This window comes from Carassius auratus, chromosome 34 (genome assembly GCF_003368295.1).
Source record: "Carassius auratus strain Wakin chromosome 34, ASM336829v1, whole genome shotgun sequence".
Lineage (NCBI taxonomy): Eukaryota > Metazoa > Chordata > Actinopteri > Cypriniformes > Cyprinidae > Carassius > Carassius auratus.
The window spans coordinates 5,452,618-5,467,106 of NC_039276.1; the positions used below are offsets into that span (position 1 = coordinate 5,452,618).

The 14,489-nt window shown below is 39.9% G+C and overlaps 1 protein-coding gene across 50 annotated transcripts in view; it reads left to right on the top strand.

The window, feature by feature from the left end:
• The window catches only part of ttn.2 (titin, tandem duplicate 2), a 158,506-nt gene that overhangs the window by 142,286 nt on the left and 1,731 nt on the right, over positions 1-14,489 (top strand). For all 50 annotated transcript variants that reach the window (XM_026218872.1, XM_026218879.1, XM_026218877.1 and 47 more), the window contains 16 exons: positions 41-340; positions 439-744; positions 2,252-2,554; positions 2,673-2,954; positions 3,065-3,658; positions 3,775-4,065; positions 4,153-4,452; positions 4,543-4,845; positions 4,943-5,245; positions 5,347-5,931; positions 6,038-6,343; positions 6,449-6,748; positions 6,832-7,407; positions 7,523-7,828; positions 7,959-8,552; positions 8,661-14,384. In XM_026218872.1, the coding sequence (XP_026074657.1) occupies positions 41-340; positions 439-744; positions 2,252-2,554; positions 2,673-2,954; positions 3,065-3,658; positions 3,775-4,065; positions 4,153-4,452; positions 4,543-4,845; positions 4,943-5,245; positions 5,347-5,931; positions 6,038-6,343; positions 6,449-6,748; positions 6,832-7,407; positions 7,523-7,828; positions 7,959-8,552; positions 8,661-14,384 (11,373 nt within the window). The remainder of the gene's footprint in view (positions 1-40; positions 341-438; positions 745-2,251; positions 2,555-2,672; positions 2,955-3,064; positions 3,659-3,774; positions 4,066-4,152; positions 4,453-4,542; positions 4,846-4,942; positions 5,246-5,346; positions 5,932-6,037; positions 6,344-6,448; positions 6,749-6,831; positions 7,408-7,522; positions 7,829-7,958; positions 8,553-8,660; positions 14,385-14,489) is intronic.

Below are 14,489 nucleotides of genomic sequence, written 5' to 3' on the forward strand. Positions count from 1 at the left end.
TTGGCTGTATATTTCATGAGAAAATCTGTTATTATTTCAGATACACCTGGTCCACCTGAGGGTACAATAACAATTAGCAGGGTCACAGAAGAGAAATGCACAGTTTCCTGGAAGATTCCTATGGAGGATGGAGGAGATCGTGTCACTCACTATATTGTTGAAAGACGTGAGACCAGCAGACTCAACTGGGTCATCATGGAAGCTGAATGCAAGACTCTGTCTTGCGTCAGCACAAAACTGATCAAGAACAATGAATACATATTCCGTGTTAGAGGTGTAAATAAGTATGGGCCTGGTGTACCCTTAGAGTCTGAACCAGTTATTGCAAGAAATGCTTACAGTAAGTATGATTATGTATTAATGTTTTCATTAAGACTTATAGTTTACCCGCAGTAAGAAGGATAATGTATTAATAAATGTTTGTAATTTACATTATAGATGTTCCAACACCTCCAGAAGCACCAGAGATCACTGCTGTTGGAAAAGAACATGTCATTATTGAGTGGCTGAAGCCAGAGAGTGATGGTGGAAGTGAAATCAAAAACTACCTTGTGGATAAGCGTGAAAAGAGTAGTGTTAGATGGACAAGAGTGAACAAAACCTACACCATTTATGATACACGTCTCAAAATCACTGGTCTCCTTGAGGGTAGTGATTATCAGTTCCGTGTTTCAGCTGTCAATGCTGCCGGCACCAGTGTTCCAAGTGATGCATCTCAGTACGCTCACTGTAAAGACCCAACATGTAAGTAACACTGACCTGTATGCCTTAATAAAATTCTGAAACACTAGGGATGGTAAGATTCCCCGATTCGTTCCCCGGTGCATCGGCAATAAACATTAACAATGCGATGCATCGGTTTAAAAACTGTGCATGGGATGCATCGTTAATAACATATTTGCATTGGTAAAAACTACTTTATTAATATATCATTACTAGTACATGCGCTATACTTTTATTGTTTAGAAAGTGACCAATAATCTGTGACCAATATTTTATATGTAGATTGATTTCTCATCTCTAAACTGATTCTCAAGGGCGTTCTCTCATCACACTGCTGCTACGTGAATTTATGCATCACAACACCACAGAGACCTGAGGAAAAGTGGGGATTAAAATTCAAAACCTGACTTTAAATAACATAAGAAATAAATCGGGGCTAAAGCGGTTCCATAAACGACAAAAAAATAAAATAAATAATAATAATTAAAAAAATCTCACTTATTTGTGCATGCTTATTCTTAAGCAGCACTAATGTCGATCATGGATCAAATCGATCAACAATGACAAACAGCCAATAGATCTGCACTCTTTTATGCATTTCAGACATTGTGTTTTTCTCAGTGCATAACTGACATGTCACAGGTATATTTTTCATCTGTAAATGTAAGAAATTCATGCAAATATATAAATTTTTGTGTCAGGAGTGGGCGAGGCATTCAAGAGCAACGAGCGCGTAAAATATACATTTTGCTAAAACAAAAAATGTTATAGAATTTTAAACCTACATATAAGTCTATTTTTATGTTAGCAGTAACTGTAAAGGGACAGTAACTGTAAAGGGACTATTGTAATAGGTTACAGTACTAATTAAGCTCAAATTAGTTAATATGTGTTTCTTTAAAAATAGTTAAAATAGTCTTTTTCTCTCTTTTAATTTTAATTAAGTGATTTAACTTTTAATTTAGTTATTTTAATGCTTTAAAGAGCAATTTTAGATGACAATGTTCTAATGTTCTGCTATCTGTTCTGCAATCTATAAAAGGTACAGCTGTCATAAAACCAGAGAGAAAGGCTGCATAGCTAGAAACTATAAAAATAAAAAAAAGTTAACATATTAGTATGTTAGACAGTAATATCATTGTGTAAGCTTAGCTTAGTCTGACAGTTAACCTGCTTTAGACCAGGTCAGTTTCCCAGCATAATTTGCCACCAAGCTTGATCTAGGTCTATGTTAAATTTGCTTTATGGAACAAAATCATTTGACAATGAGTCAAACTAACTGAAATAAGCCTTATGAAACAGGCCTCGATGCATTAGAAGTGATCATATTTTTTTTCCATCGAATTGCATTGTTGAATCGAATTGAATCAAAATTGCATTGCACTGCATCGTAACGTGTGAATCGTATCACATCGCATTGATAGTTGCTTCATATGTATCTGTTATGTATCATATTGTTGGCTTTGCATCGAGATTCCTATTAAACAGAAAAATAGTAAGATGTCTAACCTGCCCTCTAATTTTACAGATACCCCAGCTCCACCATCAGTTCCTCGTGTTACAGACACCACAAAGCACAGTATTAGTATAACGTGGACACGACCAATGTATGATGGAGGATCCGATGTCACAGGCTATGTTGTTGAGATTCTGGAAGAGGGAACAGTGCAATGGTATAGAGCCACCCAGAAGATTCTGACAAGTACTCAGTACACAGTAGCTGGTCTGACAAGTAACAAAAAGTACAGCTTCAGAGTGGCTGCAGTCAATGCTATGGGTACTGGAGAGTTTAGTGAAGGCAGTATTGAGTCTGCACCTTCAGAAAGAATCGGTAAGATTTTTTAAAGGTCTACATGGTTAATTAGCCACCATCAAGCTATTAATCCTCCTGAAGGCCTGTTTTTTAATGTGTATTTAATGAATTAAATTTGTTATTGCTTTGCTCTCAGAAATTCCTGATATTGAGCTACCTGACGAACTGAAGAAGACTGTTTGCATCAGAGCTGGCAACACTTTACGTCTTCATGTAGCTACAACTGGAAGACCTGCACCAGTTATTACCTGGAGAAAGCCTGGAATTGACCTACAATCCCGTGGATTCATAGATACTACAGAAAATACTACAACTTTAATAGTTGAAAAGGTTCATCGTTATGATGCTGGAAAATACACAATAGAGGCAGAAAATCCATCTGGCAAGAAAATAGTTACCATTCTTGTCAAGGTTTATGGTGAGTAAATTTCTGCAATTAATAATAAATACTGTGCATTCACTAAATAATTAAACCATATGTTACTTAGAGCAACAGAATCTTAAAGCCATTTAAAAATTATCTTGTAGATTCTCCTGGACCATGTGGTGCAGTAAATGTTAAAGATTACACAAAAGAGTCTGTTGTAATCACATGGGATGTGCCTACTGTTGATGGAGGTGCTCACATCAACAACTACATAATTGAGAAGCGAGAAGCTTCAATGAAATCTTACAAAACAGTGACAACAGAATGCAAGAAGACATTATACAGAATCACTGGACTGGAAGAAGGAATACAGTACTTCTTTAGGGTATTGCCTGAGAACATATATGGTATTGGAGAACCTTGTGAAATTACTGATCCAGTATTGGTTTGTGAAGTTCCATCTGTTCCTCAAGATTTGTATGTAATTGATACCACAAAATCTACTGTCATTCTTGGATGGGAAAAACCACTTCATGATGGTGGCAGCAGACTTTCTGGCTATGTTATTGAAGCCTGCAAAACTGGAAGTGACCGCTGGATGAATGTTGCTAATGCAAAACCATCTGTGCTACAGCACACAGTTGTCTCACTGAATGAAAATGAGCAATATCTCTTCAGAATCAGAGCTGAAAATAGCAGAGGTGTCAGTGAGCCGAGAGATCTCATGACACCTGTAACAATACAGGAAGAGAAAGGTAAGATATCGTTACAACTACTGTATAATATGAGTGAAGCAGTAATTAATTAATGTTTTATAGTATTTATTGTTTGTTTCACACTTTAATTATTGTTATTTCTCTTTAAATTACAGTCATGCCAAAGATTGACTTGACCGGCATCCCACAAAAGATTGTCAATGTGCCAGCTGGTAAGCCAATTGTGCTCAACATTCCCATTAAAGGTAGACCTGCACCAGTGTGTTCATGGTTCTTTGGTGGAGCCAAGATGAAGGACAAGCTTGACCGCATCAAAATTGAGACAACTGCTAAATTCACTAAACTGACAGTCCGTGAAACCACAATTGATGATACTGGTGACTACACTCTTGAAGTGAAAAATGTCACTGGAACAGCAACTGAGGTCATCAAAGTTATCATTCTTGGTGAGAAATATTTTACTTTTCCCTACAGTTTTTTGGTAGCTTCATATAAAGTGTTTTTAAATTTTAACAAATGTATTTCATCCCTAGATAAACCTGGAGTACCTGTTGGGCCTATGAAAATTGATGAGATTGATGCCACATCTGTGACCTGCTGCTGGGAACCACCACTGAAAGACGGAGGTGCAAATGTCAGTGGATACGTTGTTGAGCAGCGGGATGCACATCGACCTGGATGGATGCCAGTGTCTGAATCTGTCACAAGACCCATGTTCAAGTTTACAAGACTTGTGGAAGGAACTGAATATGTATTCCGTGTTGCTGCAACAAATCGTTTTGGTATTGGCGGGTTCTTGCAATCTGCAGTTGTTGAGTGCAAGAGTGGCAAAAGTATGCTTTTCCTACCTCTGTTGCTTTCTATTTCTATTTACATTTAATAGATTTTTTATGTGTTTAATTAATCTCTTTCTTTTTTTCTAGCTGTACCTGGAGCACCCAGCACACCTGAAATACTTGATGTGTCTCATGATGGCATGACTCTTACTTGGTCACCACCCGAGGATAATGGTGGTTCTACTATTGCTGGCTACATTATTGAGCGAAAAGAGGCTGGATCTGACAGATGGATTCGTATAAATAAGAATACAGTGACCATGACAAGATACAGAGCCACAGGACTTATAGAGGGTCTTGAATATGAATATAGAGTTACAGCGATCAACTCTAGAGGCTCTGGAAAACCAAGTGCAAACTCTAAACCAACTATTGCAATGGATCCTATTGGTATGTACAAACGAAAAATACAAGTAAATCAAATTGGAAAACTAGTTATATCCGTAGAACAAACATGACCAATATGTTAAATTTTCCTTTTAATCAGAGCCTCCTGGTATTCCACTGAACCCAAGAGTCACAGATACCACAAGAACATCAGTTTCACTTGCTTGGTGTCCTCCAGAGGAAGAGGGAGGTGCTACTATAACTGGCTATCTAATTGAGATGCAGAAGGTTGACCAGGTTGAATGGACAAAATGCAACACAACACCAACAAAGATTTGTGAATACACTCTGACACACATGCCTCAGGGAGCTGAATACAAGTTCCGTGTGATGGCGTGTAATGCTGGTGGAGCTGGAGAACCAGCTGAGATTCCAGGAGTGGTCAAAGTTACAGAAATGCTTGGTAAGATGAAATAATTAATAATGAAAAGAATATGAATATATATCATCCTGTCCTATATGTATATGGCAGAACATATTTTAGAAACTGTATTTTGTTTTCAGAATATCCTGATTTTGAGCTGGATAAAATCTACCAGGAAGGCTATGTTGTCAGACAAGGTGGTGTCATCAGGCTATCTGTGCCCATCAGGGGCAAACCTTTACCAACATGCAAGTGGACAAAGGAAGGTCGTGACATTTCTCATAGAGCTATGATTGCAACCAGTGAAGAACGTACTGAGCTTGTGATTAAGGAAGCACATAGAGATGACACTGGCACCTATGACCTTGTGTTGGAAAACAAATGTGGAAAGAAGGCTGTCTATATTAAGGTTAAAGTTATTGGGCGCCCAGATCCACCTGAGGGTCCTCTTGAATTTGATGATATTCAGACACGCTCAGTCAGAGTGAGCTGGAGACCACCCTCAGATGATGGAGGTTCTGATATCTTTGGTTACATTGTGGAGAGGCGAGAGGTGCCTAAAGCAGCTTGGTATACTGTTGACTCACGTGTGGTTGATACATCACTTGTGGTCAAGGGACTGAAGGAAAATGTTGAATATCACTTCAAGGTTACAGCAGAGAATCAATTTGGTATAAGCAAATCCCTGAAATCTGACGAATCTGTTACACCAAAGACTCCTCTTTGTAAGCATTTTTATGTTTGCTATTTTTAACATCTTTCTTAATAACCCCTTTTAAATTATTGTAAATAACAATGATTATTGTATTGTTTTGTTTGTTTTGCATAAAGGTCCACCAGAACCTCCTAGTTTCCCTCCAGAAATCATGGATGTTACAAAGACCACGGTTGGCCTATCCTGGTCAAGGCCAAAGGATGATGGTGGATCTCGTGTAACTGGATACTATGTTGAGAGAAGAGAGGTTTCCACTGAGAAATGGGTGCGTCATAACAAGACTCATATCACGACGACAATGTATACTCTCACTGGTCTCATCCCTGATGCGGAGTACCAATTCCGTGTAATTGCTCAAAATGATGTTGGTCAAAGTGAGCCTGGACCTGTATCCGAGTCAGTTGTTTGCAAAGATCCATTTGGTATGTAACCCTCCCCCTCTCCCTTTCAAAAAAGTTAATATTTTGCCTTAAGAAAAAGTATACAAAGTAATTTTACATGCTTAAACTATTCTCTGTTTTCAACAGATAAGCCAGGCCAACCCGGTGAGTTTGACATCATCTCTATAACCAAGGACAGCATAACCATTCACTGGTTACGTCCTGAATCTGATGGTGGAAAGGAGATCCTTGGGTACTGGATTGAATACAGGCAAGCAGGTGAAAGTGCCTGGAAAAAATGCAACAAAGAGCGTTCAAAGGACAGACAGTTTACCATGGGTGGACTCATGGAAGCTACGGAGTATGAGTTCAGAGTGTTTGCTGAAAATGAAACTGGACTAGGTAGACCAAGAAGAACAGCAATGGGCATTAAAACCAAACTGAGTGGTAAGTTAATAAAATTTACTTTTTTCTGAAACCAACATTCACAAAGTATGCAAAGTGACTAACATGTTCAATTTATCCTCTAGTCGGAGAAGCTCCATGCCTGAAAGCGGAAATCAAAGAAATTACCACTAAACTAGGAGAGTCTGGAACAATGACATGCCAAATTATTGGAAGACCTCTTCCTGAAATCAAATGGTATAGATATGGAAAGGAGTTGATCCTGAGCCGAAAATACAAGATGAGCTCTGATGGACGAAATCACTCTCTAACAGTATTTACAGATGAGCAAGAAGATGAAGGCTTGTACACATGTAGAGCTATCAATGAGGCAGGTGAAATTGAGACCAGTGGCAAGCTCCTTTTGCAGGCTGCACCACAATTCCATCCTGGATTCCCATTAAAGGAAAAATACTATGCAGGTTGTGGAACAAGCCTACGTCTCCATGTTGTCTATATTGGTCGCCCCATTCCACAAATCATGTGGTTCTATGGCAAGAAGCCTCTCAATCCATCTGAGAATGTCATAATTGAAAACACAGAAAGTTACACTCACTTAGTTATCAGAAATGTCCAGCGTAAGACAAATGCTGGAAAATATAAGGTGCAAATGAGCAACAAATTTGGCACAGTGGATACTGTTCTACGTGTTGAAATCCAAGGTAAACTGAAGCCTGTTTTTAATAAAAGATAAATACCTAACTGGCAATAGACATTTTTTTCCCATGAAAATATGTTGTAAAATGTAACAAATACTGTCCCTGTTTGATTTTTCAGATAAACCTGTAATACCTGAAGGACCAATTGTTGTTGATGCACTCTTGAAGAGCTCTGTGATCATTAGCTGGAAACCACCCAAAGATGATGGTGGATCATTGATCACAAATTACATTGTAGAGAAATGTGAAGCAAAAGAAGGTGAACAATGGCATCTTGTGTCATCAGCTATCTCAGGAACCACATGCCGTGTTCCAAACCTTACTGAGAGTGCTGGATATTACTTCCGGGTTTCTGCACAGAATCAGTATGGAATAAGTGAACCTCTTGAGATTCCATCTGTTGTTATCATCAAGAGTCCATTTGGTAAGTTTCATGGATTAGTGCTCTTTAACAGTCTAAAAAGATATATATTTTTTTAAATAAAGTATACATCGTCAAACATATTTTTTTAATTTATCTTATCAAATGTATTCCTCTTTATTTCTTTAAACAGAGAAACCTGGAGTCCCACAACAGCCATTTGTTTCTTCTGTAACAAAGGATTCATGTGTTGTTTCTTGGAAAGCACCAACCAGTGATGGAGGTGCCAAAATTAAGAACTATTTCCTTGAAAAAAGAGAGAAAAAACAGAACAAATGGATTGCAGTTACTACAGAAGAAATCCATGAGACATCTTACACTGTTAAAGGCCTTCTTGAAGGTTTTGAATATGAATTCCGTGTCAAATGTGAAAATATTGGTGGAGAGAGTGACTGGAGTGAGATTTCAGAACCAGTCATTCCAAAATCAGATACAGCTCTCCGTGCCCCATTCTTCAAAGAAGAATTGAGAGACATGTGTGTAAAATACAAGGCAACCGCAACATTTGTCACAAAGGTTATCGGACATCCCAGCCCAGTGGTTAAATGGTTCAAGAACGGCAAAGAAGTTTTACCTGATGGAGAGAAAATAAAGGTCCAAGAATTCAAGGGAGGTTACTTCCAAATTGTAATCAGCAATGCTGATGAGAATGATGCAGGTGTTTACCAAATTAGAGCTACTAATCAGCTCGGGTCAATCTCCAAAAGTATGAACCTAGAGGTTGAGGGTAAGTATTAAAACATTTTTGTTTTGAAACCAAAATCTGTATATTTTATAATCCTGCAGCATTTATCTTTTGTCTTATGATTGTTCTTTTGTTATTATTATTTTCTAGTTCCTGCCAAGATTCACTTGCCATTAAATCTCCAAGGCATGGGAGCTGTTCATGCCATTCGTGGTGAAGTCGTTACAATCAAGATTCCCATTAGTGGCAAGCCTGATCCTGTTGTGACTTGGCAAAAGGGACAAGAGATGATTAATAATACAGCTTATCATCAAGTAATTATCACAAGATCTTTCACCTCCCTGGTGTTCCTAAAGGGAGTACAAAGGAAGGATTCCGGCTACTACATAATTTGTGCCAAAAATCGATTTGGTGTGGATAAACAGACAGTTGAACTTGCTGTTGCTGATGTCCCTGATCCACCAAAAGATGTTAAAGTCAGCGATATTGGCAGAGATACACTCACTCTCACGTGGAGTGCTGGAAATGATGGTGGAAGTGAAATTATCAATTACATTATAGAAAAGTGCCCTACCACTGGAGACAGATGGATTCGTGTTGCTCAGACATGTGAGACCCAATACACCGTGATGAGTCTCTTTGGCAAAACAAAATACCAGTTCCGTGTGATTGCAGAAAACCATTTTGGCTTGAGTGGTCCATCTGTGCCAACTGATCCTGTGACAACAAAAGAAGACAAGTTAGCTATTCGAAACTATGATGAGGAAGTGGATGAAACAAGAGAGATTACAAAGGAGGAAGCACCACATTCAAAAGTCAAACTTTTGCCATCTCTGTACACAGTCTCTGAGGAACTTGCACGAAATGGACACTTTGGCATTGTACATCGCTGTGTGGAAATAAGCTCCAAGAAGACATTCTTGGCAAAATTCATCAAAGTTAAAGGTGCTGATCGAGAACTGGTTGCAAGAGAAATTGAGACACTCAATATTGCAAGACATAAAAATATTGTTTATCTTCATGAATCCTTTGATAGCCTGGAAGAATACGTCCTTATCTATGAATTCATATCTGGTATGGACATCTTTGAGCGTCTTGGTACAAACTTTGACCTCACAGAGCAAGAAATTGTTCGGTATATGAGACAAGTGTGTGGAGTCCTTAAGTTCTTGCACAGTCACAACTACTGTCATTTTGATATCAGACCTGATAACATTGTTTATTCTACAAGGAAGAGCAGTACAATCAAGATCATTGATATGGGTCAAGCTAGGTTGCTTACACCTGGAGAAAACATCAGGATTCAGTTCACTGCCCCTGAGTACTGTGCACCTGAAATCCACAACAGTGATTTTGTCACCACTGCCACTGACATGTGGTCTGTAGGTGTTCTTGCATATATCCTCCTTAGTGGACTTAATCCATTTGCTGCTGAATCACACCAGAAAATGGTTGAGCACATTTCAAATGCAGAGTATGTGTTTGACAGTGAAGCCTTTAAAGAGACCAGCCTTGAAGGTATGGACTTTGTCGACAGACTGTTGACTAAAGACCGCAAGCTACGTATGACTGCCTCTGAAGCTTTGGAGCACCCTTGGCTCAAGTCGAAATTGGAACATGTTAGTTCAAAGGTCATCAAGACTTTGAGACACAGAAGATACTACCAATCACTGGTGAAAAGGGAATGGAGCACTGTTATTTCAGCAGCTCGTGTTGCCTATGGTGGTGGCTACAGAAACCAGAGAAATGTTTCCATTGGCAGAGTGAAAGTTGGACATCCTGATCAAGGCTTGAGAGCGGGTCCCGTCATGCATTGCTCTGCTGAAGAGGGAGGACATATCAGGTTTGTGTGCTGCCTTGAGAACTACAACAGAAACACCGAAGTGACCTGGTACTTTGGTTCCCGCAAACTGACTGCAAGCCACAAATATGAAATCAGTTATGTTAATGGAGTTGCTAGCATCTATGTTAAAGACATAGAAGAATGTGACGATGGATTATATAGATGCAAAGTTGTCTGTGAAGACAGGGAGGATAATGCATATGCTGAGTTGTTTGTTGAGACAGTTAGGTCCTTCCGAGAATACTATCTGGGACGCTCGCTCAAGAAACCAAGGCGTAGAATTGACAAAACAAAAATTTTGCAGAGGCCTCCAGAGTTTACTTTGCCATTGTACAACCGTGCAGCATACATTGGTGAAGATGTGCGCTTTGGTGTAACAATTACAGTCCATCCAGAGCCAAGTGTTACATGGTTAAAGGCCGGACACAGGATCAAACCAGATCCTACAAAATACACATTCACAAGTGACAAGGGTCTTTATCAACTCATGATACACAATGTTGACCTCAGTGATGACGCTGAATACACTGTTGTAGCAAACAACAGGTTTGGCGAGGACAGTTGCAAGGCCCGTCTCACTGTAACACCACATGTTGTTGCTGAGGACAGTATGAAACCAATGTTCAAACGTCTCTTAGCTAATATTGAGTGTGTTGAGGGTCAAAGCGTCCGCTTTGACTTAAGAGTATCTGGAATCCCTGCACCAATCCTGAAATGGGAGAAAAATGGGAAACCACTTGAGTTCAGACCACAAGTTGAAGTTGTTCAAGAGGATGTAGAACATCATGTTCTACATATCAGAGAAACCCTCATAGAGGATTCCGGCACATACAGAGTTACTGCATCAAATGCAGCTGGATCAGCAAGTTGTCAAGCTGCTCTCAAAGTTGAACGTATAACATACAAAAGGAGGGAGTTCAAGAGTGAGGAAGAGAGGCAGACGTATGTAAGGAACCAAATAGAAAAGACACTGAAAATGGCACAACAGTTCTCAACAGCAGAGGTTGTTACACTTAACCCTGTAGCACAGGAAGCATTGAAGGAAGCTGCTGAATTATATAAACCTGCAGTCAGCACCAAAAATGTGCAGGGTGAGTTTGACATCTCTGTTAAAGAGGATCAAGAACTAAAGAAAATAAAAGAGGAAGAGAAGAAGATACGTATGCCTTACGAAATCCCTGAAGCTCGTGCATATGATCCAACTGTTCTCATTGAAGATAAGTTGATCAAACACTTTGTGCCCCTATCTGACATGAAATGGTACAAGAAACTACGTGACCAGTATGAGATTCCTGAGAGAATGGAAAGAATTGTTCAGAAGAGACAGAGGCGTATTCGTCTTTCCAGATGGGAGCAATTTTATGTCATGCCACTGCCTAGAATAACTGATCAGTACAGACCAAAGTGGCGCATTCCAAAACTTACACAAGATGATTTAGAAACTGTTCGACCAGCAAGAAGATCACCATCCCCTGAGTCAGAGGCATCATTCAGACTGAGAAGGCGCTCACTAGGAGATATTTCAGATGAGGAGCTCCTCGAGGCTGAGGACTATCTGACAATGAAGAGAACTGAAAAAGAAAGGCAAGAGCTTGAAGAAGAACTTGAGCTTGGCTTCTCTGCCTCCCCACCCAGTGGAAGCCCTGTCCGTTTTGAGCTGTCTGCACTACATCATGTCTCACCAAGACCAGTTCACAAAGCTGAAGTGAGACACGTAGAAGAGACAAAACATGTAACAACAACTGAGCAAGCTCGAGGCTCTCCTCCTCCCATTTCACATTTCATGAGGAGGAGGAGATCATTATCTCCAACATACATTGAACTGATGCGCCCTGTCTCTGAACTCATCAGACAACCTCGTGCACGCATCTCTACAGAGGCTGAAGTTGAAATTATTGAAAGAAGATCACCCACCCCTGAGAGGACACGTCCTCGATCACCAAGTCCTGTGTCAACTGAAAGAAGATCTTCCAGATCCTCCTCTAGATTTGAAAGGTCTGCAAGATTTGACATTATGTCAAGATATGAAGCAAGGAAAGCAGCTCTCAAATCTGAGCGCAAGTACCAGGTTGTGACACAACAGCCTTTTAGTCTTGACCATGCTCCACGTATCACAGTAAGAATGCGTTCTCACCGTGTACCATGTGGACAAAACACTAAATTCACACTGAATGTTCAATCAAAGCCAGATGCTGATATCCAGTGGTTCCATAATGGACAACAAATACAAGACAGCAGCAAATACCAATTCACAAATATGAGTGGAGTCCTGTCTCTTCAGATTAATGACTGTCAGGAAGAGGACAGTGGCACATATCGTGTTGTCTGCACAAATTCAAAGGGTGAGGCATCAGACTATGGATCTCTTGATGTTTCGGGTGGAGCATTTACTACTTACTCTTCAAGACGTCGAGATGAAGAGGCTCCAACGCCATTTGTACCTGATATAACAAAAACTGATTATTATCATTCATCAACAATCAGAGCTTCCTCTGCCTCAAGAACTCACTTGGAGATCAAAGAAACCAAAACTAAATTGACAGAGAGACGTGAAGTTTCTGCCTTTGAAAAGTATGAATCACAGAAGCTTGCATCATCTCCAATTAGATTTGCATCCACTGAATACCTATCATCAGCTTCATATTCATCCTCTGAAAGGCATACAACATCGGAAAAACTTGTGTCATCTGAATCAAAGGTAAAAGAATCAGAAACAACATCTGAGGTTTCAGTAAAGAAAGTGAAAGCTACTCTTTCAGCCAAAATACTCACAAAACCACAGTCTCTGACTGTATCTGAGGGTGACTCTGCACGATTTGTCTGTGATATTGATGGAGAGCCAGCACCAAGTGTCACATGGATGCATGAGGGAAGAACAATTGTCTCCTCACACCGTATTCATGTGTCTACAACACAGTATAAGTCTACATTTGAAATTTCATCAGTTGAGTATTCAGATGAAGGCAGTTACACTGTAGTTGTAGAAAATTCAGAAGGAAAGCAAGAAGCAAGGTTTACCTTAACCATTCATAAACAAATAGTTAAAGAGGAAGGTACACCTATACAAGTGAAGCCACCAGAACCCTCAGTAACATCTCCAGTGACATCAGTTAAATCTCCAGAGCCATCAGTAGCATCTCCAGTGCCATCAGTTGCATCTCCAGTGCCATCAGTTAAGTCCCCAGAGCCCTCTGTGAAATCACCAGTGCCATTGGTAAAGTCTACGGAGCCTTCAGTAAAGTCTCCTGTTCCCTCAGTGAAGTCTCCAGAACCCCAAATTAAATCACCAGAACCCACTGGTGTTAAGTCTCCTGAACCTCGAATTAAATCTCCAGAGGGTGTCAAATCCCCATTGAAACTGAAGTCACCAGAGCCAGCAGCTTCTCTTCAGAGGGTAAAGTCTCCACCTCCTATTAAGTCTCCTGAACCAACCACCCCTCAAAGAGTAAAGTCTCCAACAGCTCTGAAGTCTCCTGAGCCTATTGTTTCACCTCCCAGGGTAAAATCTCCACCTCCATTGAAGTCTCCTGAGCCGGTTGCTTCCCCTCTGAGAGTTAAATCCCCTACAGGACTTAAGTCTCCTGAGCCTCAGAGAGCCAAATCCCCACCAACAGTCAAATCTCCTGAGCCAATCCTGTCACCTAAAAGAGTTAAATCTCCACTTACAGTGAAAGCTCCAACCCCCTCAAAGGAAGCACCACCTAAGATCATTCAGCAACTCAAAGCTGAAGCTTATGAAGACAAAATTAAGATGATCTTTGTTGCCGAGAGCTCAGTAAGAGAAGTTGTGTGGTACAAGGATAGCAGAAAACTGAGTCAAAGTAGTCGCTACCAGATTCATTCATCTGCAGATGGAACTTGCTGTCTCTATATATCTGATGTCTCAGAGAGCGACCAAGGGGAATACTCCTGTGAAATCATAAGTGAAGGAGGAGCAGTGTCAAGAACATCATTTTCTTTTGTTGGTCAAGTATTCCAAGCAATCTATAGAAAAGTAACTGCATTTGTGGCTACACAAATGGCAGTTCAAGGTACATTTCCTTTTGCATAAATTCCAATTCATTTAAAATCTTTATGCCCATTTTACTCAGTGTCAGTGCTTTATGTAGAAGCTTTATTTATTTATTTATTTTTCT